At 39.8% G+C, this 25,437-nt stretch overlaps 1 protein-coding gene across 11 annotated transcripts; it reads right to left on the bottom strand.

Moving 5' to 3' along the window:
* Window positions 1–293: 293 nt before the first annotated feature.
* CELF1 (CUGBP Elav-like family member 1) lies at window positions 294–24,877 on the bottom strand. Of its 11 annotated transcripts, XM_075713268.1 has the most exons (14): window positions 24,801–24,871; window positions 22,520–22,707; window positions 21,627–21,709; window positions 21,148–21,196; window positions 17,856–17,990; window positions 17,596–17,675; window positions 17,043–17,204; window positions 15,568–15,649; window positions 12,449–12,577; window positions 11,306–11,311; window positions 4,666–4,776; window positions 4,300–4,485; window positions 3,275–3,418; window positions 294–1,673 (listed from the first exon to the last, which is right to left on the bottom strand). In XM_075713268.1, exons 1-14 carry the CDS (start codon window positions 24,869–24,871, stop codon window positions 1,546–1,548), a joined length of 1,554 nt encoding a protein of 517 aa, XP_075569383.1. In that variant the 3' UTR covers window positions 294–1,545. The 11 variants fall into 11 exon arrangements, with proteins under 11 accessions (XP_075569383.1, XP_009484918.1, XP_075569377.1 ...); XM_009486643.2 differs by lacking the exon at window positions 11,306–11,311 and having other exon boundaries at window positions 17,856–17,987; window positions 24,801–24,877; XM_075713262.1 differs by lacking the exon at window positions 11,306–11,311 and having other exon boundaries at window positions 4,666–4,779.
* Between the last annotated feature and the right edge of the window lie 560 nt (window positions 24,878–25,437).

The raw sequence follows: 25,437 nt of genomic DNA, 5'->3' as shown, positions 1-25,437 counted from the left end.
AACCAGTGTATAACAAAGGCCCTTAACAATGCATTAGCAGTTTCACAAGTGTGCAGAAAAAGTGTGTGTTCATTGAAGGGGTGTGTTCAGTTTTCCTTCAGTATAGAAGGTAACAGCTAGTACCAAAAGGCAGAGTAAGACTGAATGGCTCAATGCTCTGCTCTGGTGTCACACAGCTCCTGTGTTAGCCTGTTCCTGCACTGGTACACACCACCTTAAAAGGAAAACTGCAGTATAAAGAAATACCTAATTATTAGACCAAATCACTGCACAAACTGTTTTTTTTTTAAAAAAAAAAAAAAAAACAACCACAAAACAGGAAGTTATCTTTGCAACAGAGCTGAACCTGAGAAATCAAATCCTATGAGAACATGTATAAAAACAGGAGCCTCAAGAGTTGTGTTAGGGTAACTCTGGGCTTCGTATCTCAATTTAACAGTCATTTTAGTAGAGAAACAAACAGCACTTACATTATGCTTATCAGAATGAATTTAAACTAATACTCTGCAAAAAGGACATTATTCCACAGAAATGGGGAATGTGATGAACTGTTAAGAAGAAAAATTGTCAAAAAACCTCTGCAAGTTACCAGGGATCAAGTTCCTTGTTTCCAGTCCCAGGTGCATTCATCCAGACTATGCTGTCTCTCTCTATACCTTTCTACAAAACCTAGATAAAGTACATAGGATAAGTTTTCTTAAATATGGAGAAACCCACTGCATCTCATTAATATTCAGCTGTAAATGGACACCGAAATTTTCTGGGCAGGGACATTATCTAATAATTTTATAAAGTGCTGTGTACATTCACAGTGCTATATAAACACTACTTTATATAGAGAAAAAAATCACTGCAGTTTTCCTTTGGCTTGTTAATGTGTTCACCCTTCTAGCCTGTCTCCTGCTTTAGAGATGATTTACTAAATCCCCACCACAGCATACAGTTAAGGAAATTTCAAAGAGTGGATGGGGCATGACAAAGGCTACATGGAGTCAGTTCTTGGCTCACCCAAACTTGGATGGACTCAGTTCTCCTTCCCCATTCTTTGTTTTCATCAACTGTTCTGTGTTATTTCTGCTTTCCCTTCTCCTCCTCTCCCCCATGGCGTGTGGTGACAGTTCTGCTTCCCCTTCTCCTCCCTACCCTAAGGCAGTGTGGTGTCAGTTTCTGCTGCTCCCTTTAACCTTCCCTCCCCACCCCCAAGGAGCTGGCATTGGTCCTTCTCAACACACACTGGTTACAAACACAGCAAACTTCAAATAAAGGAAAAAAAAAAAAAACAAACCCACAAAACCCCTCAGCGATATGGCACCTAAACTCCAAAGTAAAACACTGGAAACAAAAGCACAAACTTGTCCTCCATCCGAAGCGGGATTCTCAGCAGAGGCTGCAGCTGAATCTTCAGGGGAAGATGTGCCAGACAGAAGGCATGGATCAGCTTCCAGGACTGTAAAAACACAGCCTTAGGGCTTCGAATCACTAAGTGCGCTCCTCTCCAACTTACCAGAAGATCCTTCTCACTCCAGTCCCGGAGGGGAGGGGTGCTCAGTATGGCTTGCTGTCATTCTTAGAGCGCTTGAGCTGTACTTTCAGACGCTTCATGCCAATCTGAAAGCCGTTCATTGACTGAATGGCAGCCTGCGCAGAGACAGGATTGTCGTAACTTACAAAACCTGAAGAAAGGAAAATACATAATTATACCATGCCAAAGCTGTCCAGAATAGCTACTCACGATTGGAAATGCAGGTACTCACAAGGTGAGAGAGGCTTGCATGAAATGCCACTTTCAGAAGCTCACAACTGTTTTAGACTCTTCATAAAAACTTCTTACTAAGAGTTCTTAGACAAAGCATTGCTTTCTGATGTATGGAACTTTGGCCAAAAGATATACAAAGCTCAGGAAATTAAAATAACACTTTCTAGACTTCCAACAAAAAGGAGTACTGCTGTTTGTTTTATAAGAACTCATACCTGGAAGAAAACCAAACCTGGAAAATGTTAATCTATATATGAAAGCTCATTAAAGATACAAGACTGAAATGACCCTCTTGGCATTATGGGAGTAGATTTGTTTGGAGTGAAGTAGCTGTCAAGGCAGTGTGGCACTTGTACCACTATTACGTTTAGGTCTCTCTTGGATGAAAAGTTGTGTATCATTCTGGGGAAAGAGCATCCTCAAAATAAACTTCTCCAGGGTTTTGAAGGAACCCATTTTAAATAACTCCAGTCAATGGCTGGTATCACTACCTGGGGAGATCGTTCCATGTGCAGGTGTTACAGCCTGATGCTCAGCATATTTTTGTGTTCTCACAAAGCCCCAGGTTGTCCACACCTTTTGGCTCAAATACTAAAAAATACAGGATATTATGTAGGCACAAAACTATCAAAACCTTAGATAAAGGCTCACCCTTTCCTACTCCACAAGAAATCTCTAGCTATCAAAATAGTCAACAGCACTACAAAAATGCTGCAACTGCTTGCACTGTGGTTTCAAAGTGAGGAAAATAAAACCATGAGTCTTTCAGTCCACATGTAGCCTCCTACTACACAAGCTAAGGAAGAATATGGTCTTTGTTCTTTCGGCATCACAGACTTTAGCAGTTAACTGAAAATAATCTGTTTGGATAGTAACAGTAGCACAACAGGTTGATTTACAGTTTTAGGATACACTTCCCACCCTGATGTGCCTCTCATCTAAATACACAATAAGCAGAGCAAAATTAGAATAAGAGATGCAACCAAAGTTAGGTGGTAAATAACAGCTGAAATGTTTTTTTTCTATTACAAAGTTTTCAAGAATTAGGAGGAAGCTTTAAAAATTGCATTCAGAGCATTTACAGAACATCAGAGTCAAATGCTCCTGTACTATATGGTAGCCATAATAATTATATATAAAAATATTCATAGAAATCATTCATAATGATAATGTTGTAAGCAGTGTATACAGCAACGTAAAAAATTAGTGAAAAGACAGAAAGGGGGAAGAGAAGGAACTATACCATGATCACAGTCTGCAAACACAAATCAAAGTGATTTATCTAGGGTCATAACAGTATAATGAGGCATAATAGTATGAAATCAGGAAAAGCAAAAAGTCACAATGAAAATCAGGAATCCAGTTCATTGCTGGAAGAGTTCGTATTTATTTATTTATTTTTAGGGATATAGAGAACGAGTCACTACTTGACTTAAAAGCTAGACTAGACAATATACTGGAAAAGAGATTACTAGAAAGAAGCCACCTTTCTACAGGTAATGATTAGACCCAACATACCAAAACACTTGCTTAGATTGGTCTGCTTGTCAATGAAAACCTTGGCAGAGACGACATTTCCAAATGGCATGAACATCTGCAGCAGATCCTGATCCCCAAACTCCTGGGGGAGATGGTAGATAAACAGATTGGCTCCCTCTGGACCTTCAAACAAGTAGGAATATAAATTCAGAAAGAGCACGGATAACATAGGCCAACTTCACAAAAAACAGTGAAAAAGCCATTCAAGCCAAATTTTCTAGATAAAACAATGAAACTGCTGTTTGCCCTTCTGCAGAGTACTTGATTCCAGAACAAATCAGCATGACCCTTTGCTGGGATTGATCATTCAAATAATGCTAGCTCTTTCTCAACAGTTTTGCTTGTAATTTCAACATTGTGCCAAAACTGGTTCACAGATCTTTGCTGTAATGAAAGCTGAACAGTAAGTTTGAGCCTCAGATGCTGACTAAAGCAAAAATGACTATGCAAGGCTTGTGGCCCAAAGAAATTAAGAAAATCTCAACACAAAAATACAAGCAATCACATTACTCTTAATCTGACAGATTCTTTTCTAAGCATCATCATACACTCTGCTGAAAACTTACTCCTACATTCTTCATTAATTTACACTGCATGTTAAATTGACTCTGAATCTGAAGAGCGAGATCGGCATTAAGTATCTTAAGTATCTGTGGGAAGAGGTGAAGGACCAAGAAAACAAAATTAACAAAACCATAATTGATTCTCTGACAGTGGGATGTATCAGGCTGCAGACTCATACTCTCCTGTCCTCCGAGAAAATGGAGGAGTACAATTACTAAGCATTTAAGACTAGACAAATCCTGGGAGAAACCTCCTGTATAAAAACTACTTTGGACAGCCCTTAACAGAGAGACCTCAGAAGTTTTCCTTCTTTCTCTTCAGTAACTTTAGGATTCAAAAAAATTCCATCAAATAAAAGCTCTGCAGATAAGGCAGCTGCAAGGGCTGAGCTTGCCCTTTTGAAAACCCCTCTCAAGTAATTTCTACAACTTTCTGCCTACCTTCTTTTTGACTTCCTGCTGCACCAATACTCTGCTGTGTTAAGAGACTCTGGTTATAGAGTGTGGGCAATGCAGCAGCAGCATATTGCTGGATTCCAGAATAAGCCTGTGTGAGGGCTTCCATTGTGCTACCTGTCCCATTTGAGAGACCACCACTGCCAAGTCCTCCATTTAAGGCTGCCATTCCTGTATAAGAAAGAGGAAATAAAGGTGACTGAGTACTTCCACTGAGCCAGATCAATTACCTTTCAAATACTCTGCACTACTACAAAAAGGCAGGGAGCAGAAAAACACCTCCACAGAATTAGCACAGCCTGAGGAATGATAATCAGCTATTCCCCCAGCCCACCACAACACATAGCTTACCTGCTAAAGAGCTAACGTTGAGGCCTGCTGTAGCCCCTGCCAGTGTCTGCAATGCTCCAAGAGAAGCCATTGGATTAACAGAGGAGCTGCTACTGGAGCTAGGTGAGGAACCTGCTATTAAAATAAGATAATTAAAATTCAAGCAATATTTTTTGGTCCTGATAATTCAAATTCTTCATTAAGTTATTTCTGTAGAAAAGGCTAGTAAGGACCAGATCAAGGCAACACAATATACTTTATGTCAGAAAAAAAAAAAAAAAAAAAAATCCCCAAACCCACACAACTTGATTGATCATACTGCTTCTATCTTCTAATCCCTTCCTACGTTTTTGAATAATTTCTACTTCATCATAACGTCTACTCTTTGTAGCTATAATAATTTCATTAAGTGTAAGACACCTAAGACTTGGACAATATACGAATGTTAACTAAACTTTGTACCTCAACATAAGGTGTCCAGCAGCAATGCCTGTTTCCTGCTGACTAAAATGAGTTAAGAATTGCTACATATTAATACCTATCCTTGAAACATCACACAAGGTGAAAAAGACCTGAAACACAGATACTAGGGACATTAAAGAAAGCTCCAGTCAAACTGAACATATGGTTTTCCCATACTGCCAGAACAGGAGCAGCAGATGCTCAGATTATTCTGACACATGAAGTCATTTTCCATTAAAAATCCCACTGCAGCAGCTGGCGCTAGGGCCAAGAAAAGTCTTAGAATGTACATCCAAAATACATAGTCTATCCTCTGTTGACTGTGCCACTAACATCTTCAACCATGTTTACTCAGTAAGAGAAGTCTACAGATACAGTATCTAGCAGACTAAAAGCTTACATGGTCTGCCGAACTCTACAACAGGTAGAGTTAATTCTACAGAAATAGACATCAAAGCAACGAGACAAAAAGTTGGCCAACCTGGTATATCAAAAGAAACAGAAGTTCAAATTTAGGTAATCTACAAAGATTATGGACATGATAAAATAAGAAGAGAACAGTATTTTTACGATTATATAGCAGTGGTTTTCCTAACAGGTTTGTGAACTACTTAGAAATCTGAAGAAGGTAAATAAGAAAAGCTATGCATATTGCTATTAACCCAGAAGTTTAAATTTACTGCACAAGATGCACTGGAAAATATTTATGGCTTCTACAAATTAAAAGATACTGAAAACTGGTGCTGTAGAGGCATCTTGTGGTCTGCTTTCAAGAGGAATTTATCTGTCTGACCAAGTGGGTAACAGAAGAACTGAAATTCAGGCATTTTCAGTTTCCTTCGTATTTTCGTGATTCTCAGTTATGCTGTGTATGTCCATTAAAACTTTGAAAAGAATTGTTAGCATCTTTCAAGCAGATTCACACACGCCACATATTCACCACTTCATATATGTGGCACAAAGTCTCTGCTGGAGTGAAATATGGTAACTGTTTAAATGGAATATAGCAAATTTGCCTAACAAGCCCCAGCAAAAGCTGTACCTAATAAAAGGCAGTTGTACCTAACAAAAGCTGCATGAGAACCCAGGGAGCTGCACTTCATATCACTGTTTAGTTTTTGTACTGATGGAGGAAATGACAAACCTCCACTAGTTCTAGACTAACTCTCTTAAGTCAGAAATTGAAAGACCATGTACCAAACTGTATTTTAAGATGCTTACTCTGAAGAAAAGGAGACAACTCCCATCTTACCATCAGTAGCATATTAAATGTTGGAAAAATACAGAGAACAAATTCCAGTACAACCCTCGGTTTGGTAGAAAAAAAAAAAATAGCAGAGCTGGCTGAATAAAAGCCAGTGTTCAGAAACAATACAGCTGCCTCAATTTTAGAATATCACTTGTTTCTGCAACACTTCATTGCTAATCTGCATAATTCAAAAAAACACTACATTTGACAGATGAGAAAACCATTTAACCCCTCCCACCCCCAACAAAATAGTAGTGGTATAGGAAAAAAAGAACGAAGCCAAGGCTAGAGAGCAAAGTAAGAGAGAATGGATACCTTCCCTACTCTAAAAAGGTTGTGATTTTAAATAAATTAATTTAAACCACTCTAAAAAGCTGAATACACAGTTATTTTAGTTTAGCTGACTTTATCAGAAATCTCTTTAAGCAAAACAAGAAATGCTTTAGCACTGAAAACACCAAGAAAATTTAACACTGGTTTATTTTCTTTATCATATGTATATAGGAATTGCTGTACTGAGTCAGCACCCCATTTCTGATGATGACCAGATGCAAATAAGTAGCAGTAGAGCAGAAATACAGGGCAATTACAAAGGAATACTTCCTAGGTATAATCTATATACCAACACAGCAATTTGCGAATCTAGTTTCAGCCAAGAGCAATGTCTTCGTATTAAAGTTAGGATTTTCATTCATTAATGTCAGTGCATTTTGAACACCGCATTGTCTGACTCTACTATGTTCTAAGGCACGAGTTCTGCAATTTAATCATGCACTACGCAAAGAAATAGCTCTTTTTATTTTTGAACTATCAGCTGGCAACTTCACCTGATATCCTGTAATTCTTGTCTTGAAATATCTAATGACTAGGTCTTTCCCTATTCGTCTTCATCACACTACTAATATATCTGTAGGCTTCAATCACATCCTCCTCTCATGACAGTCTTCTATTTTTCAGGCTCCCTCGTTGCTCCTAATAGGGAAGGAGTTCCACAGTTCTAGTCATCCTTTCTGTTCTTCTGGTTTTTGTGTATTATTTTAGATTAGAAAACAGCACACAGTAATGGACATGGAAAACCAATATAGCTTTATATGTGTTCTTTACTCCATCCTTAATTCTTAACATTGTTTCTGTGCAGTTTTTGGTGGGTTGTTGGGTTTTTTTGCTTGCTACTGAGGTTATGTTTTCTTAGATCTATGTACTGAATTATATCTAGTCAAAAAGGCTAAATCTAACAAAACTAGCTGAAAATACTTGAAAAGGTTTTCAGAAAATTTGAATATGTAGCAAAGAATAGCTAGGAAAGGTAACAAAACTTGGACAAGGATATCAACTACCAACTTGTGGATGTAGGGAAACTGAGGGAACAGTAAGTCTGTTCTAATTCAGTCATCTAGCATCCACGCAATGAGCTAAAGAGCACTAAAATTCAGGCAATGAATCTGACTGAATTGTACCAGAATTAGTTCCAGTAAAAGCAGAAAGACTATGAGGTCTCTGAAAACAATTTTGGTGGAGACACACTAAGGTCAGCAAAGTCATCTAGTCTTTGCTGGACCTCTGATGGTTGCCTTTTAAAGGAGGAGAAATGGAAACATACGTCAACTTTTGCAACCATTCTATTTTGCTCTGGAGCAGACAATTGTTATTGATGTCCAAGTTGAAAAGATGGCAGACAAGACTCCCTGATCCTGAAATACTTTATAATATTTTCTTGAATGTCCCTTTCACAAGCTAGCAGTTTAAATGAGTTTATCTAAGGCCAAAGTCTCTGTAACATGGATTACCTATAGGTGGATGCAGCAGCAGTCTGTTCAGTTCCAAAGAGTAGCTGCTTTATTGCAAGGTTGAAGGTTTTGCTCCATCCTATTCTACATCAAAATACATAATAGTGCTTGGAAATATCTAAACAAAATCACCTGAAATGAGTAGGAAGACAGCACAACCAACACAACAACAATACTTAACATCTCCGAGTTCAACCATTCTGACATGTAAGCTATGCATAGTCCACAGACCCTGCACTGTGTGGACTCCCAAGTTCCCCACCCAAAAGATAATCAGTACAGATGGAAGAAAATCAAAAAGGTAACTACATATAATGATTGTCTGGATTTTTCCACCAATTATGCAATTTGAGGACAATCTGGGAGAGATGTCCAAATAAGCATCAGGTGAACATTTGGATGACAGATGGATAGATGTCAAGCTGGTAGTCATCTCATCTGCAGTTAGGTTTAAGAGGTTATCACAGTAGATGTTGCTGTATGTCCCACAGACAAGTAAGGCATTTATTGACACACAGTACTGAACTGAGGTTTTTCAAGGTCTAGGTATGGTTCAGGAGGGATGGTCTGAATGTGTGGAGTACAACAGCTGTCTATGTGAATACATACAGTGTGAATGCACATACAAATATTAATCAAAAGAGAATTTCAAGTTTGCTTTTATAAGAGACAATAGCTAGTTCAGAGTAAAGAGTTAAAAAGCTGTATAATTACAGGAAGTATCATGAGACCAAATGCTGTCTGCACGCATTGAAGCTTCCCCTCCCCTCAAGTACAGTTTTAAAACATGAAGCATATTCATACCTCTAATGAAAAGCACTGAAACCATTTCAGAGTTCGATGTCAGTGACTCCATACAGGCCACATATCCTCCAGAACCTTTTATTTCTTTTGAACAAAGCTCATCTCTAAAATTATACTTGAAATTAAGTTTAAAGAGCAATACAATAGTAACTGCTTCATGTTACAAGCCTGTGAAGAGTGGACAGATACATCTGTATAGGATATCAATTCAAATGACCCATCATGATTACTCGATTGTTGACACACAATCATTTATTGATATGACTGGCGATCACAAAGTTCTTTGGATTCAGCACAGAAGGCACTTAAAAATGGACTGCTCCCCAACCTCCTAGGCCCTCCACCAGCATGATCAAAGGTGGAACAGAGTCCTGAGATATGTCTCTCATCAATGGAAAAGGAACCTGCAGAGTGCTGTGGAACAGCCAAAATTCACAGAGGGGAAACCAATCCCCAAGAATCACAAAATAGTAGCATAACTTCAGTTGAAAGGGACCTTTGTGGATCATCTCATCTAATGGCCTGCTCAGAGCTGCTGAGTTAGGTCAGCCTGTTCAGGGTCCTTTCCAATTGCATTCAGAATCTCTGAATGGGAGATTCCACAGCCCTTCTGGCACTTGGTTCCTGAGCTTAATCATTCTCACCATTAATTTTATTTTTCTTTTATATCCAGTCAGAGTTTTCTCTGTTGCAACTTGTGTCTATTGCCCTTGTCCTTTCACTGTACACTTCTGAGAAGAGGCTATCTCTGCCGTTTCTAGCATGTCTGGCATTTGAACTTCACAGCCTGCCAGTCCCTTTCCCCACCTCAACAAATCAGAGAACAAACTTGCTCCAGTCAGTAGATGGGAGATCCAACAAGGAAATCTTAGTTCTAAACTCCAGTCACAGCAAATTGTAACCTGACAACTCCAGCTCTGCTACTGCATAAGGAAATATGGGAGAAATTCTCAGACACATTCACCTTCACGCTTTCTCTACGATGAAGAAGCAAGCATTAGTGGGTTATAAATGCAGCTCTTCTATAGCCTCAACTCTTCGCTGTTTGGTTTTTTTTTTTTTTAATTATAGAATAGGATACCATAGCTAGGAGTCAAGATAAATTTTGAAATTTTAATGTTTAAGGATTGCAGACCACGAAGCTTTTATGTAAAAAAAACCCCTGTCCAGCAACAGAACACTCTTTGAACTGAATTGTTTCTTGGGGATTTCTCTAAGTAGAAAGCTGTGCAAAGCACCCACGGTTTAACTCCTGATCATGTGACATACGGTTTTCTAAACAGCTTTTCCTTGTAATCTCTTTATACTTAGTCCAGCTCCTTGTCCTCCTATGTGGAAAGCTGCCTGTGGAAATTTAAAACACCCACCAACCCCCTTTGGTCTCTCACAATCACAGGTGAGGATGCCAACTCTGTAGGCTGGAGTTCAAAACTGGATAAGCAATTTGGCTTTTTATGAAAAACCAAAAAACCAAAACCAAACGCACGTACCATGCCGCAGATGCTCGGAAACTGACACCCTGAAAATACAGGGTCCCCCTTCCCATGTCAGGATTTAGAAATAACTGAAAATAGGATAGAAATAACTGAGTAGGATACTAATCCTCATTTGTTGTAAAAACTGAGCATGTGTGATGTAAGCACAGCAATTTATTTTTTTGTTTTCTTGTTTGTTGCATTAAATGATCACATTTAACAGTAAGGCAGCAAAAGAACACTACTTGGATGTTCTAGCCTCTCTGGATACTGTACATAACCTAAAGTAAAAAAAAAAGAAAACAAAAAAACCCACAAAAAAAACCCGCAGAACAGCAAGATACTGATTTTTATGTGCAATTTATATACTCAGTTCTAGACAATGCTTTCCAATAAATGTGCTAGGTGTCTGTTAATTCTACTTCTATGAGGTAGTTACAGAATACTTGTCTTCATTATAGAATCACAGAATCATAGAATTGTTTAGGTTGGAAAAGACCTTTAAGATCATCCAGTCCAACCATTAACCTAACATTACCAAGTCCACCACTAAACCAATTAAGGGTAGAGTAGCAATTTCATGTTTCCTGGCTTGGTGGTTGGATTATTTATAATAAAAGTAAAAACTACGAATCATTAAGATTGGAAAGGACCTCTAAGATCATCATTCCAATCATCAACCCAACACCACCATGCCCACTAAACCATGTCCCAGAGTGCCACGTCTACCCATTTTTTGAACACTTCCAGGGACGGGGACTCCACCATCTCTCTGGGCAGCCTGTTCCAATGCTTGACTATCCTTTCTGTGAAGAAATTCTTCCTAATATCCAATCTAAACCTGCCCTGACACAGCTTGAGGCCATTTCCTCTTGCCCTATCACTAGCTACTTGGGAGAAGAGACCAACACCCAGCTCGCTACAACTTCCTTTCAGGTAGTTGTAGAGAGCGATAAGGTCTCCCCTCAGCCTCCTCTTCTCTAGACTAAACAATTATTAGTGCCAGAGGAACATGAACTGTACTGTTCTAGTGCACAGAATGCATTACTTCATGGTTAAGACATCTTCTATCTCCATGTCCAGAGGAACAGGGTACATCTGCCACAGTACCTGGCTAAAATCACAGATAAACCGAGTCTGTGATGAGATTGTAATAATGTGACTGGAAAGAGGTCACCTACCTTTCTCCTTCATGACGACCTCAAAAATTCTTTTTACTCTAAATCAATCTGACCATTTGGAGGAAGGAACACAGCAGGTAAAAAAGCCTTTGCTGGTGGCAAAGATATCTGCCCTAAACAAAGGCCAATGAATCTACTAGCAAAACTGCTTATCTATTAAAGAATCAACATGGAAGTGACAAAAAGAGTTAAGATAAAACAGGTGACATCTATCCTGGAATGACTCCTAAGGCAACTGTCGTGGATTAGCCCCAGCCAGCAACTAAGCACCACGCAGCCGCTCGCTCACTCCCCCTACCCCGATGGGATGGGGGAGAGAATCGGAGGAGTAAGAGTGAGAAACACTCCTGGGTTGAGATAAGAACAGTTTAATAATTGAAATAAAGTAAAATAGTAATGATAATAATAACAACAATATAATAATGATAACAACAATAATAATATACAAAACAAGTGATGCACAATGCAATTGCTCACCACCCGCCGACCGATACCCAGACAGTTCCCGAGCAGCGATCGCTGCTCCCCGGCCAACCCCCCCCCCCCAGTTTATATACTGAGCATGATGTCATGTGGTATGGAATAGCCCTTTGGTCAGTTTGGATCAACTATTCTGGCTGTGCCCCCTCCCAGTTTCTTGTGTACCTGGCAGAGCATGGGAAGCTGAAAAGCCCTTGACTAGCATAAGCAGTACTTAGCAACAACTAAAACATCAGTGTGTTATCAACATTCTTCTACTAAATCCAAAACACAGCACTATGCCTGCTACTAGGAAGAAAATTATCCCAGCCGAAACCAGGACAGCAACCCATGTCATAACACATTACAGCATAGGCAGTCTCTTACCTGAGCTGGTGAGCACACTCAGGGGGCTGCTGGAGGAAGTGAGTGCAGCGGTACCACTCGGTGTATTCTGAGCTGCACTGGCCGCAGCTGCTAATGCAGCCAGGTTCTGTAATTGCATCGCATTCAGTCCTGCAACACATTGAAGAATGCAGAGTTTCTCCTATAACAGCCACTGTCATCCAAGCTTAACAGAGCCAGCCAACCTCAGCACATCACAAGGGAGTAATGGGAAGGAACTAAGTAGTTACTGATCTTTTCTACACTGCAATTCCTTGTTATAACTAAAAAGGAAGTTTTTCTTTGCCCAGATAGATGAGTTTCCATAAAAGACCAAGTAGTCATGATCCCAGATGTAGACTCCAGAGTACAGAAATTTTAAAGCAGTGTTCTCTCCAGCCACAAAAGCATAGCAGCTTTAACTGAAAGTTAAGCTAGGGTCTGACAGCTCATGTGCAAGCCAGAGAACTTGTCCAGGCACCAACCAATAACCTCCTCTTGTCTCATGTCCCTCCACTCTCTTTGTATCGGAACAGCAATAATTTTCAAGAAGACCTACACACCACAGTGGCCACCAAGTCATACCTTCAACCCACCATCAGCTGACTATCAGCACGTTTACTTTGGTCCCCTTGGGAGCCAAGAAGCAACGGTCAATTGTGAGACAACATTAAGTGGCAACTCCTGACCACAAGATCAGCCAATGTATGCGTAGGCTGGTCAGCTGGTCAAACAAAAGTGGTAAGGAAAATGGGAAACATCAGGCATGTTGTAGGTAAGCAACCAGGAATACCGCAGGAGGAGGAAGGTACCCCTGTGTTGATGAACTTTTATAGATCAATTTACTCATCTGACTCACCTTAATTTTGAGTCATAATTTTTGAATGAAACCATGCAGTCAGTACTGACACTGTAGTTTGTCCTCTTTTCCTGCCACAGGATTATCACTGATACCGATCTTCTTCTGAATTCTGTATTTTTGCCACCCTTTGGTAGGCTAGCTCCATTCTTCCAATTCTGCCTCTCTTCCCTTTTCCCTTATTTCCCCTCTTTGTGTCTACCTCTTTCTTATTCTAACAATTCCTCCTCTTTTCATCTGAATTCAGACGATCCCTAGTAATTCTTCCCTACAAAATCAAAACCAAAATTAATCACCATTCATATAACAACATCAAAATGTCCTAGGCTGATGTGGCACCTCATCTTTTGGATGCTTAGTAAGTACTTGGTGACAAAGCACACATCTCAAATAATTCAAATCTCAGCTTTGTAATTTAAGTATGTAAATAGACTAAGTGACAATGCAGTATAAACTGTTTATTTGCTAAAAAACTTCTACTATCTTTATCATAGTTAGTCTGGGGTTTTTTTTCCAATTTCAATTTTCAATTGCTTTCTCTTTGTGACAGGGACCGTTTCCCTAACCACATTTAGTGCCTGAAACAAGAGGATTCTGCCTTTATTTAGATTCTCAAGGTACCATTGTAACATAAAAGCATGAAGTTAAAACCAAAAAGTTTTAATTTTTGGTTTTTTTGTGCTACAGAGCATTAAAAGTGCAAGTGTTAGAGCTAGCAAAGAACAGAGCAGCTTGCCTCCTTTCTGAAGCAGTTTGGCATATGCGCACTGCACCTGTCCTCCTGTCATCACATTGTTTTCCCATCTGCTTTCAAATAAGGTCAAGATTAAATTTTGTCTACAAAGTCTGATATAGTTTGGGATCTAATTACCTACTTCACTTTTCTTTCTATGAATTTCAAGAAAGGAGATCAACTGAGATATTGAGGACTTTGAGACTAAAACTCTTTCTGTGACAAATCACAGACTTGGAATAATTATTTCAAAACACCACGCAACATGCTACTTATATGTTTGAGTTCTCTATTTTTAAGGTGTGTTTTTAAATAGTGAAGACAGAGTTACCCTGGAAACTTCATAGGCAACCTCAGCTGGTCAGTCCCTTCCCCCTGCCCCAATCCTTACTGTAGTAACAATTAACATGAACAGCTGTACTGTTTTTCTCCTTTATTACTACTTGCTTTTAAACAGACACAAGAGGGGGAAAACCAGTATCATGCACATAGCAATATCTATTATAGATCACCACACCACACACGATATTAGTGAAACTGATTTTAAAGAAAACTGCTTTTGGCAAGAGTCTTTAGATCTAAGAGCTCTGAAGAGGTCCAACGTGAAAAAAGTAAATGTAAGAAACTAAGGTTAGAATCAACCTAAAGTATAAATCAAAGTTCTTACAACTGAAAACATAACACTTGGCAAAAACCTGTAATTGTTACTGATGGGTGTACCAACACAAGTCAGAGGTACAAAGACACTTCAACACTTTTAGATCAACCTCTGCACAGACAGGGCATGTAATATTTTGAACTACCATACAACTCCAGGAGGCAATTTAAAAAGCTTAAAATGGTCAGTATTAAAACCAAAACTATAGTTCTTCTGCCAGCAGAAGAATTCAGAGAATGTGGTGTATGTAGTTACTAACATGTGTTTGACCATTCCCCACCCTGTATATACTGCTATACTTAGTGAATATTCTGACTAGCAGTCCACAGCAAGGAATTGGCTCATACCTATTAAGCTAATATTTCCCTAACAGCAATGGCATAATCAATCGTAACTCAAATGAAGGAATTAAAGAACCTGAATGAAGGACTAGTTCACATTCCTACCAACCCTGCATTTTCAACTTTGGTGTACTTAAGAACGAAGAATTTAAAACAGGAAACCTCGGAAGCCATTAACACATACATTTGCTTACTTCAAAACACAATGCTTCAAATATGCACCTGTTTGGATGAAAATAAATATACAGAGCCATCTTTTATGTACCTATAAGGGAAACTAATTTTAAATGCCAGAAGTAGGGGAGATTACCAGCATAACACAACTTACCTTGGGGACAAAGGTTAACTAAGATTAAGAAGGAACATCCACACTTGTAGCAGAGGATTTCTGTCATTCCAAAGGAGTGGGTAAACTCAGGACTACTTATTTCAAATGAGGTTAATGTGTCTGTAAGCCTTTTGGCTACTTTCTCTACCCTCCTCCTCTTTTCTTTGGCACTGAGCTTTTGTCTTCTGGTGGAAAAAACTCACCTCCCATTGGGTGGAGGCTGCTCAATGTGTTCAGGTTTCCAGATGACGCAGCTGCTGTCTGCTGAAGGAGCTGCAAATAAAGCTAGACATTACACCAAAAAACAAAACAAGAGTGAGAGTGAGGGCTGGCTCCGCTTCTGGGAGAAACTGCATCACACCACAGCCAGAGCGCCGTCACAAAGGGAACTCCCACTGCCCATGCACCACATTGTAGCAAAGCATAAAGAGAATTCCCCTTACACAATACAGCCAGAGCACCACCATAGTGAAAATCCATGTTGCCCATGCATCACATTACAGCCAAAGCAACAGCACAATGTTTTCCCCACTCAACACAATCAGTTGAGGCAAGTTTATAGTTAATACACCAAGACAAAACCAGCAGAATCAGTAGTGAGAGAGAACTCCCATTCAAAGCACCTCAGGCAGGACTGCCACCCCTAAGGATACACTACCTCAAGCCAGACTTTACAGCTGACGCTGCCAGCATAGGACAAATGGCAAACGCCACACCAAAACCAGAGCCACTGAGAGGGAACCCCCTCCACTTTCCTTAAGCCCAGCAGCCATGAGAGAAATTGCAAGCCTCAGTTCAGAAGCTCTTTAAAGGGATTTCCTATTCCTTTCTCCATTAACTAGGTGTTATAAAAAATTCTGATCTACCAAACCTAAAGCAGTAATAAAAAGAGAATTCCCCCACTTCAACAGTACACAATACCAACAATGAGATGAAATTTTCCTTTTCTGTTCACCAGACCTTATACTGCATGAATACAGTTCTCATAGCTACTCTGGCAACCCACATGAGCCAGAGCACATCAGTTTATGAAAAGTTCACCCTTTAGGGACCCAGCAAAATCAACTAAAATCAGTGACAAACAGCAGACTACCTTCTGTTGTGTCATTTTTGCTAAAGAGAGTAGTTTCTCTCTTTTTTCTGTGTGGGGCTTGGGGTTTTTTTTTGTTTGTTTGGTTGGTTTTTTTACTGTGCACTGTCAGCTGTTAGCGCTTCCAACCTGACCACCTTTTCTATTTGGACAGCACCAAGTACTGTTCTAGGTTTCACTGGAAGGGGATGAGAGAAATGAAGGCTGACAAAGGAAAACTGGAAGAGGAATACAAGAACTATGTCATCAGATAGACATGAAAAGGGCATTTATATGGGTAAACATTGAGGCCATAATGTATGAAGAAAATCTTCCCAGCACAAAGTCATTCTACGGAAGATGGGGCGGGGTGGGGGGAAGTTTCAGTAGTTAGGGCTACACTGACTGGGGTTGAAATCCTCACTTAAATGTACCCTGACTAGCTGTTAGCACATAACTTGATTTCAGCCTCCTCATCCACAAAATTAGGAATAAGAACCCTGCTCCTATCTATCAGGAGCCTTCTGAAAATGAGTATGCTAAACACTACAAGACAGTCAGACACTGTAATCCCTGAAGAGATGAAAAGAACCCAAATCAGAAACTCACTGCTAAGTACTGGGGCCCAAGTGTGTTAAGACCAGCCAGGTTTCCCCATACTGAGGCAGCACTGATCTGTTGCATTTGTTGCTGGAGTTGCTGAGCAATTCGTTTCTGCTCTTTGTCCTTCTGCGTGTCTGCAAATTTTACCACAATGGGAGAAGAGCAACCCTGCAAACAGAAATTCAAACAATTACATACTTCCTATCCCCAGCAGTCACAAAAATACTGCATTAAGACCCAATCACTGGAAGCATTCCCCTCCCTGCACGTGCATGCATACATACACACATACATATATATATATTAAAACAGCACATTTCATTAAAGGTTCAAAATCTCATTTGCTTTTAATTCTATTTTGTATTTTGGCATTTTCTCTGCAAATGAAGTTTCTATCTCGAGCTCTAAAAATAGGAGCAGAACAAACACAAAGGTCCAAGAGTAGTATTTGCTAAGAAACACACACTGCACTTATCCTTCTCTCTGCTCTCTAGTCCTCTAAACTCCACAGTGACTGCCTGACAAATTACATCTCCTGACACACACTAACTTGTTTTACCTCCATGGTTTGTGCTTGGTGCATTGCTTTGATTGCTGTTTGTGCCATGGCTCTTGTTGTAAAAGTCACAAATGCGCAACCTGGGGAAAGAACAAAAAGGAACCAAGTCATTCACTACAACCACAATTACTGGGATGAATAAAGAAATGAAAATGCCTACGGGAGGGGCAGGGGGAATCACAGAGCTGAAATGCCACCTTGAGTTGCAAAAGGCAGTATCCAGTGGAGAACCTTAACTGTTGGAAAAACTTTCTGCTTACCTCGGCTCAGGCCATCTGGGCCCCGTAATATCCTGCATTCTTCAATCTGCCCAAAGGGGGAGAACATCACTCGGATATCATTTTCATTGCACTTCTTGGATATCATTCCAATAAACAACTTCCTATCTTCTACTGCTAAGAAATCAAAGGATAAGAGTATTACCAGCAAATACATGCTTACTAGATCTTATTTTGTCAAGTCTTCTCCATCAGCTGCAGTTATTTCCCTTGTACTTAGGGTAGGGGCTTGCCAAAACCAGATTCCCAATAATGGAATCTCTTCAATTTAAGAGGATGCATATGAGATACCTCAATGAACCTGAAGAATGCTTGTTTTGTGATGTTTTATGTTTACATTTTTCTCCCTTGCAAGCCTGTGAACTGCAAGAATGTAAGAAAAGGAAAAAATATATCACATTCAGCACTTCCCTGTATCTTCTCCATTCAGTTCCTGGTGAGGGAGAGAAGACTTGTATGTATTTTATTGGACTATTTTCACCTTCTCTCCTCTCTGTTATATTTAGACTACCAACATACCTAACTGTATCTAAACAAGCAAGTGAGCTGCAGAAAGCTGCTTTCTAGCCTCTTTATCATGCCATTCACTTAAATTTAGATCTGCTTATTTCCTCATGCTCCTGTCTCAACAGTGGATACAACAGCAGTTGCTAAAACAGAACAGTTTTAGTTCTGTTTCAGATTCATCCATTCTGATCTGTACCAAAAGCATGAAAATAACAGCTCAAATCAGAACGATGGACTGTGTGCTACTGTATCTTGCCTCTAAATGCTGATGCTACTAGACACATTACAGTTGAAGAATACCTTTCATTGTGCAGACTATTTTAAAATAAATGGTCCAGAAAGACATCTCTCAACTTTTCAGTTAGTGGTTACTAATGTCACTTTAAGGTCACTTAAGGGGAGTGGGTTGAATCTGAATCTAGAGCAGAACTTTATACCTCTTGTTTTACTTATTTAAAGATGCTAATCACCTCTGAAATACTTGCTTTTAAAGGATGAAGCAAATTATGCAGAATACCATTTGGAAATACAAAACAGCTTGCAAACACAACATTTAGGACAATATAAAATATAATATGATGAAGCCTGTAGCACAATTTGCAGCTTCAAGAGAGAAAGTCTTCTCCTATTCAGTGCCATGGTGAGGGGAAATCAACTTATTTGCTGAGTCTTCTGTGGTGTTGAAGAGGAAAATTCCAAACAATTCCAGCTGACATGACTTTAACTGACTATTAAATCTTAATGTTGTACCCAGTTCACTTTCAAGCTCTTAGAGCAGAAAGCTGCTTTCAAATCCTTTTTGCAGTCCATTTTAGTTCAAGAGATCCAGAATCCCTTTTACTAATGGCAAGTTAAAATACCTTTTTAACTGATGCTTTCTTATTTCTATTTTCACCTACAACTTTTACTAAAACTCACATAATTACATAATAGCCTCAGAACTGTCACCCTAAAATTCCATTAAATACTTTTTTCCTCTTTCCATTATTTTCCCAGGATATTTGTGTGTGTGTATAACACAAGATCAATTTTAGTTTTAGAGAACCTATTCTGTTCTCCTCCCAACAATACTTCAGAAGAATTACTCCTTTCTAGATATATTTAAACAGAAACATATTCTACATATACATGGAGGAATCTGCAGGTGGAATTACTCCTACTATGTTACCCATATATCCCGCCTTCTGTTTGCAGTTATCTTAAGAGGTAAACTTTCTGGAACCAGGATTATCTTCCCCATGATGCAACGCTATCTTATAGTAACTATGGCAAATGAAGAAAATAAAATTCAGCCAAGCCTAGAAAGGCTGAAACTACAAGATGCTAAACACTTTGTTTGCTTATCTTGCAGCAATATATACAGACATATATTTGAGCACATATTATGTATCTATGTATATAAACTCATCATGGAAATACATGGATAAATGATCATTTACCCAATGGTAGATGCTAAATGTCTTAATCCATCTGAAATGGCCAGTGTCCAGAAATACTCACCGTTTTTTCTCTACTGAACTGTTGTGAATTTTCAATCTCCCTGTACACTACAAGAAATTTTGACTCCCACCCTAGGTGCAACAGGCCTTGCTTCAAAATTGGGCAAGACTTGAAACAGCATCTCTAGATTTCATAGAATCATAGAATGGTTTGCATTGGAAAGGACCTTCAAGATCATCTAGTTCCAAGCCCCTGCCATGGACAGGGGCACCTTCCACTACATCATGTTGCTCAAAGCCCCATCCAGTCTGGCCTTGAACACTTCCAGGGAGGGGGCATCCACAACCTCTCTAGGCAACCAGTGTCTCACCACCCTCACAGTAAAGAATTTCTTCCTAATACCTAATCTAAATCTACCCTCTTTCAGTTTAAAACTGTTACCCCTCTTCCTATGACTACACTACTCCTTGATAAAGAATCCCTCCCCATCTTTCCTGTAGGCCCCCTTTAAGTACTGGAAGACTGCTGGGGAGGTGCTCCAGCCCCCTGATCATCTTCATGGCCCTCCTCTGGACCCGCTTGAGCCGGTCCATGTCTGTCTTACACTACAGACCACAGAGCTGAACTGTACTCCAGGTAGGGTCTCACCAGAGCAGAGGGGCAGAATCACCTCCCCCGACCTGCTGACCATGCTTCTTTTGGTGCAGCCCAGGATACGACTGTCTTTCTGGGCTGCAAGTGAACATTGCTGGGTTATATTCAGTTTTTCACCCACCACTACCCCCTTCTCCGCAGGGCTGCTCTCAATCCCTTCATCCCACAGCCTGTATTGATACTGGGGGCTGCCCTGACCCAGGTGCAGAACCTTGCACTTGGCCTTGTTGCACCTCATGAGGTTCACACAGGCCCACCTGTCTAGCCTGTACACGTGCTTCTGAATGGCATCCCTTCCCTCTAGAGTATCAAACACACCACTCAGCTTGGTGTCATCTGCAAACTTGCTGAGGGTGCACTCAATCCCACTGTCCATGTCCCCAACAAAGATTTAAAGCACCTTAGTATGAAGAACCCCTCACTGGATGGTTCCCTAACTGACAACATGGTTCTACCACAAGTAGCAGCAGCAGGAGATACCGAGTCATAGAATTTTAGACATATCACTTACACTACCCACTATACTGAAAACATGCTCCCCCCGCCCCGCTTAAAAAATTCAGGTCTCCAATTCAAGATGACTTCATCAGAAGCTGTTCAACAACAGGAAAATCCTCAAGCTTCCCTATTAGTACAAATGATGCCACCAAACTCAGACTTTAGTACAGCTTACCATTACTCTTTTCACTGTCAGCTGGTTTCATCTGGATAGGATGGTGCATCTGAAATGTAAAAAGATTATTTAAACCTAGATGCATTCACTTCATACTGTATGAAATACATCCCATGAATTGTGGAAGGAAGAAATGGTAGCCTAAATTGCCTCTACAGAAGTGCATATGTAACAATACATACATTTTGAGAAGAAAGAAAAGCTTTCTTAATGATATGCCATTATTTCTCCTCAGAGAGTATTATAGGAGACATGCCCACCCACTTCACTACCATATTATTCTCACTACCATAGTATTCTCCCAAATGCTCCAAAATTCCCTTAAGATCTGTTATCATACAAATCTCATGACATTGTGCTTTGGAATAGTTCCTTTAAAACATGGTTTGAGGGCAAGACAACATATGTTTGTACATCAGTGGTGCCAGAGCTCAGAAAAACACAACAGAGTGGTGAAGAAAGCATGGCTCTTCTCTTACCCCTGGGAGGATCTTCATGTTGTGAAGAGCATTCTGTGCTTCTAGTGCAGCTTTACGGGTATAAAATGTAACAAAACAGCACCCTGCAATTGAAACAAAATGCTAGCCAAGAAAAAACACTATGAATCTTGACGTGCTGTACAGAAATTGCAAGTCCCACTTCTATCCTTCCAACGCAAAACGTATGACAAGTAGAAGAGGTTAGACACTAAAATAGGTAAGTAATGATCGTGACTGTTTAAAAAAAAATTTCTCAGTGTAATAAAATAGGATCTCTTCAGAACTGACCCAACATCACCAATACACAATCAAAACAAACATTTAGATACATCTGCCAAATAATTGTTAGCTACTTCCATTATCAAACTCAACAATTATTTGCTAGTACCAAAAACTTATCCAGTTTCACAGGTGGTAAGATATCACATATAACTGAACTGCAAATCCAGGTACAGCATTTAGTTAGGATTTGATCTACATAAGTATTTGATGTACACAAACAACTAAGACCTTAAGTTTATATTTTACCTGAAACCGTGACACTTCCAGCAATATTTTTGTCATACCATAGCATCACAATGATGCTCTGGAGCAACACAATATTAATTTGATGTTCTGCTTTGCAATTATAATCCATACTCTTCAAGCATCCCCATTACTTCTGAGCTCTAAAAAAATTTACCATTTTCCTCAGCTCAGCTAATGACTGGATCACAGTCCAAGTATAATTAGACACATACACTTAGAGACTATAAAGCCTGGGCTTGCATGCACACCTGGTCACAGAGAGCTCCAACACACGGGGGTATCTGAATAAGCAAACAGCTAAGATTGTAACTCTGTGAAAGCAGCTGAGACCCCAAGTCTCACATGAGAAGTATAAAAGTTCTCACCTTTGCTTTGAGGAGGGTTTTGGCTCCTGTCCCTCAAGACATTGATTTCATAGACAGCACCATACTGTTCAAAAAGTTCTCTTAGATCCTTCTCACACCAGGTCCGTGGGACCTGACCCACAAACATCTTGATAGCATCTAGATCAGGTTGGTCTGGGTGATCCAGTGTGCCATTCATTTTCTTTGAACTATGAAAAACAAGAAGGAACTTCTGGTTTATATCTTCCATAGATTCTAAATGCTATTGCAGCTAGAAGCAGTATGCTTACAGTGAGATAAAAATATATATTTCTACACATATAAAAATGTATATGATTAAAATATACACATAAAGAGAGACTATTGCACATTCCCAGTCCTGCATACCAGAGAATATTCAGAAACATCATTCACATTCATTGGTAAGCTGCGCACTTTGAAACCAAATGCGGTCTACACAGTTGTTTAAAACTTCTCTTAAGGTTTGTTCCTATAATGTAGTCAACATCTGGGATTCAGGACATGAATCTGTTGAGATAACTGAAAAATATCACTAGTTCAACCATGTAAAATTTTACAGAAACAGAAACCAGAACAGGAAGGAACCTAAACTCAGACTGCTGAAGTTATCAGTAACCAGTGAAAATGAGAGGATAATGCTTTTTTTCATTGTTTTTAAATGTGACTATCTGGAACTGTTTCCCAGGGTGAAGATCCATCTTGGGACAGAGAAACAGGTACAACTCAACAGATGAGAAGTTTCGTTAAAGGTTTGCAAGGCAATAGCTCTTTATGAAACTAGGGAGCTTTCAACAATATTTGGCAAAAGCAGGCTTAGGTTGTACATGAACAGGTTGGGATTGGGTAATCTAGTTCGTCACAGACTGAATCAAGTTGAGTAATGGTATGGTGTTAACATAGAAAAAAAGTCACTTCTTAGATTACAACAACACAGAAGTTTTGAATATGGGAACCTTCAATAGGCTTCAAGGCATCACACCTAGCCATATGAACAGTTTACAGCCTATTAATAAAACTCTGTTATACTCCACCCAGCTAGCTGACAGTCATACACCACTTTCTGTATTGACTCCTCATTGTTTGCCAAGTGCAATGTGAGGTCTTGTTATCCGTAGTCACAGCTCGGTATACCACAGGGTCCATCTCTGTTGAAGACTGACTGTAATGACATCCTATTGTAGCTATAGCGATTACTAGGCTAAAACTGCTGACCAGCCCCTGCATAATCTAGAAAGGACATGGGGAGCGGAATAGTAACTATACAACGATTCCCCCACCCCCAAACTTTTTGTTGAAGAATACAGGTGGCCTTCTTCCAGAGTAGTCAGTTCTCTTCATCTCTGCTTTTTTCCTTTAAAGATAGTTTTTGAATGGCTTATTAACCGCACATTACAGTAAACAGTGTTCCTCTAACTGTCCATCTGCAATCACATTCCCCCCGGAATAGAATTTAAAAAACCAAACCACCAAACCATTCCAATCCAGGCAATGTTTAGCTAATTTTTCTCCTCAATATGCTGCTGTTCAGAGCCTAAGGGAAAATTGATGCTGGGAAAGCTCATAATTTTATAACTGTATGAACAGACCTCAGAAACAAAGCTTCTTACTAGAAGGGAAGGGAATCATTGTAAATCCTTTCACTTCTCTCTACCTTTCCACTCAGAAAGGGTCAGCACCTCTCCAAATATCCAAGGCAAACAATACCTTTTACAAAGAGGTAAACCACCTCTTTTCATTCAATGTCTTTTCATTCCAATTGAGAACAACTGGAAATCATTAACCCTCTTCCAATAATAATTTTCAGCCCTGCCTTCTATGCCATGGGTAGCTTCAAGAGCATAGCATGGCTCCTGTTAACTGGGCAACTCTTAACATGACCTCAACGGTATTCAAGGAATCTTTCATTCCTAATTAAAAGGTTTAGCCTGGAGTCATTAATAGGGAAGAACAGAAACTGTTCTCCCAACAATTGATTTAAATAACTGATTTTATAATATCAGCATCTGTAGCATACTATAGTACTGTATACAGTACTGCCAAATAGCTTTATTCCTCCTTAGCCCTCATCCCCAAAATTATCAGATCATTTTCCCCCCTATCCAGAATCCAACATCAATTGTCAATGCCTACTAGGATTTCTTCAAGCAAAGGAACTGCAGGCTCTCCTATCTCTCTTCCCACCCCTCTCAAGGGGAGTTTGTCAGACAGCAGAGGCTTCAGAGACAGCAATTCCAACTATCACTTTAGTTATAAACTTACGACATGAAGACAAAATACTTACACAGGGCTAGCATTCAAGGAGCAATGGTCCACCATCATCTCTGGGAGGAAATCCAACTTGAACGCAGCCATCACCTCAGTCTGTGACAAACTACTAACACCAAATCAGTGTATTGCCTAACCCCCAAACAACGCCACTTCCAAAAGTCCTGCAGGTCTTAACACTCAGCCACACAAAAAAACACTCAAACCACAGAAACAGAAGCTCAGGGAGACCAGCAATAGACACCACAGAAACAGGCTGGACTGGGAAAGGGACATGGAATCCCAGATTAAAAAGGGGATGTGACCATGTGAAGGGAGGCTCAGCTTAATACACAATGAAAATGCTGATGCACTGGGCTTGTTTTGTGCAATTTTCCCTGGCGAAGCAGTACCGAGTGCACTGTCAGATAAACAGAGTGTCAGATCCATGAAGATAGCAATGGGTAACAGAGCAGAAAGAATACAAACTCCAGTCTTTCCATCCCCAGCTAACTCCTTGTCTCCCAAAATGGTTGTCCAAGGCCTTGAGGTTCAGACAGATACTTCCCAAATCACCAATACTAAGGTGTGCAGTCAAGACGTTCCTTTACCATAAATATTTTCAATGGCTGATCTCACTCTTTTCACCTTGTGCACTATTTTTGACACTCTCC

The sequence above is a fragment of the Pelecanus crispus genome, chromosome 6 (genome assembly GCF_030463565.1).
Source record: "Pelecanus crispus isolate bPelCri1 chromosome 6, bPelCri1.pri, whole genome shotgun sequence".
Taxonomy (NCBI): domain Eukaryota; kingdom Metazoa; phylum Chordata; class Aves; order Pelecaniformes; family Pelecanidae; genus Pelecanus; species Pelecanus crispus.
Note: the sequence above shows the minus strand (reverse complement) of the source record. Positions and strands in the feature narration are given on the sequence as shown.

Coding starts and splice junctions, on each gene's coding strand:
- CELF1 (XM_075713268.1), bottom strand. CDS start 24,871: ATGGCTGCGTTCAAGTTGGATTTCCTCCCAGAGATGATGGTGGACCAT. Junction 17,205..17,595: donor ACCAAGCACAAACCATGGAG/GTAAAACAAGTT, acceptor TTCTGTTTGCAG/GGTTGCTCTTCTCCCATTGT. Junction 1,674..3,274: donor CAATCTAAGCAAGTGTTTTG/GTATGTTGGGTC, acceptor TCCTTTCTTCAG/GTTTTGTAAGTTACGACAAT.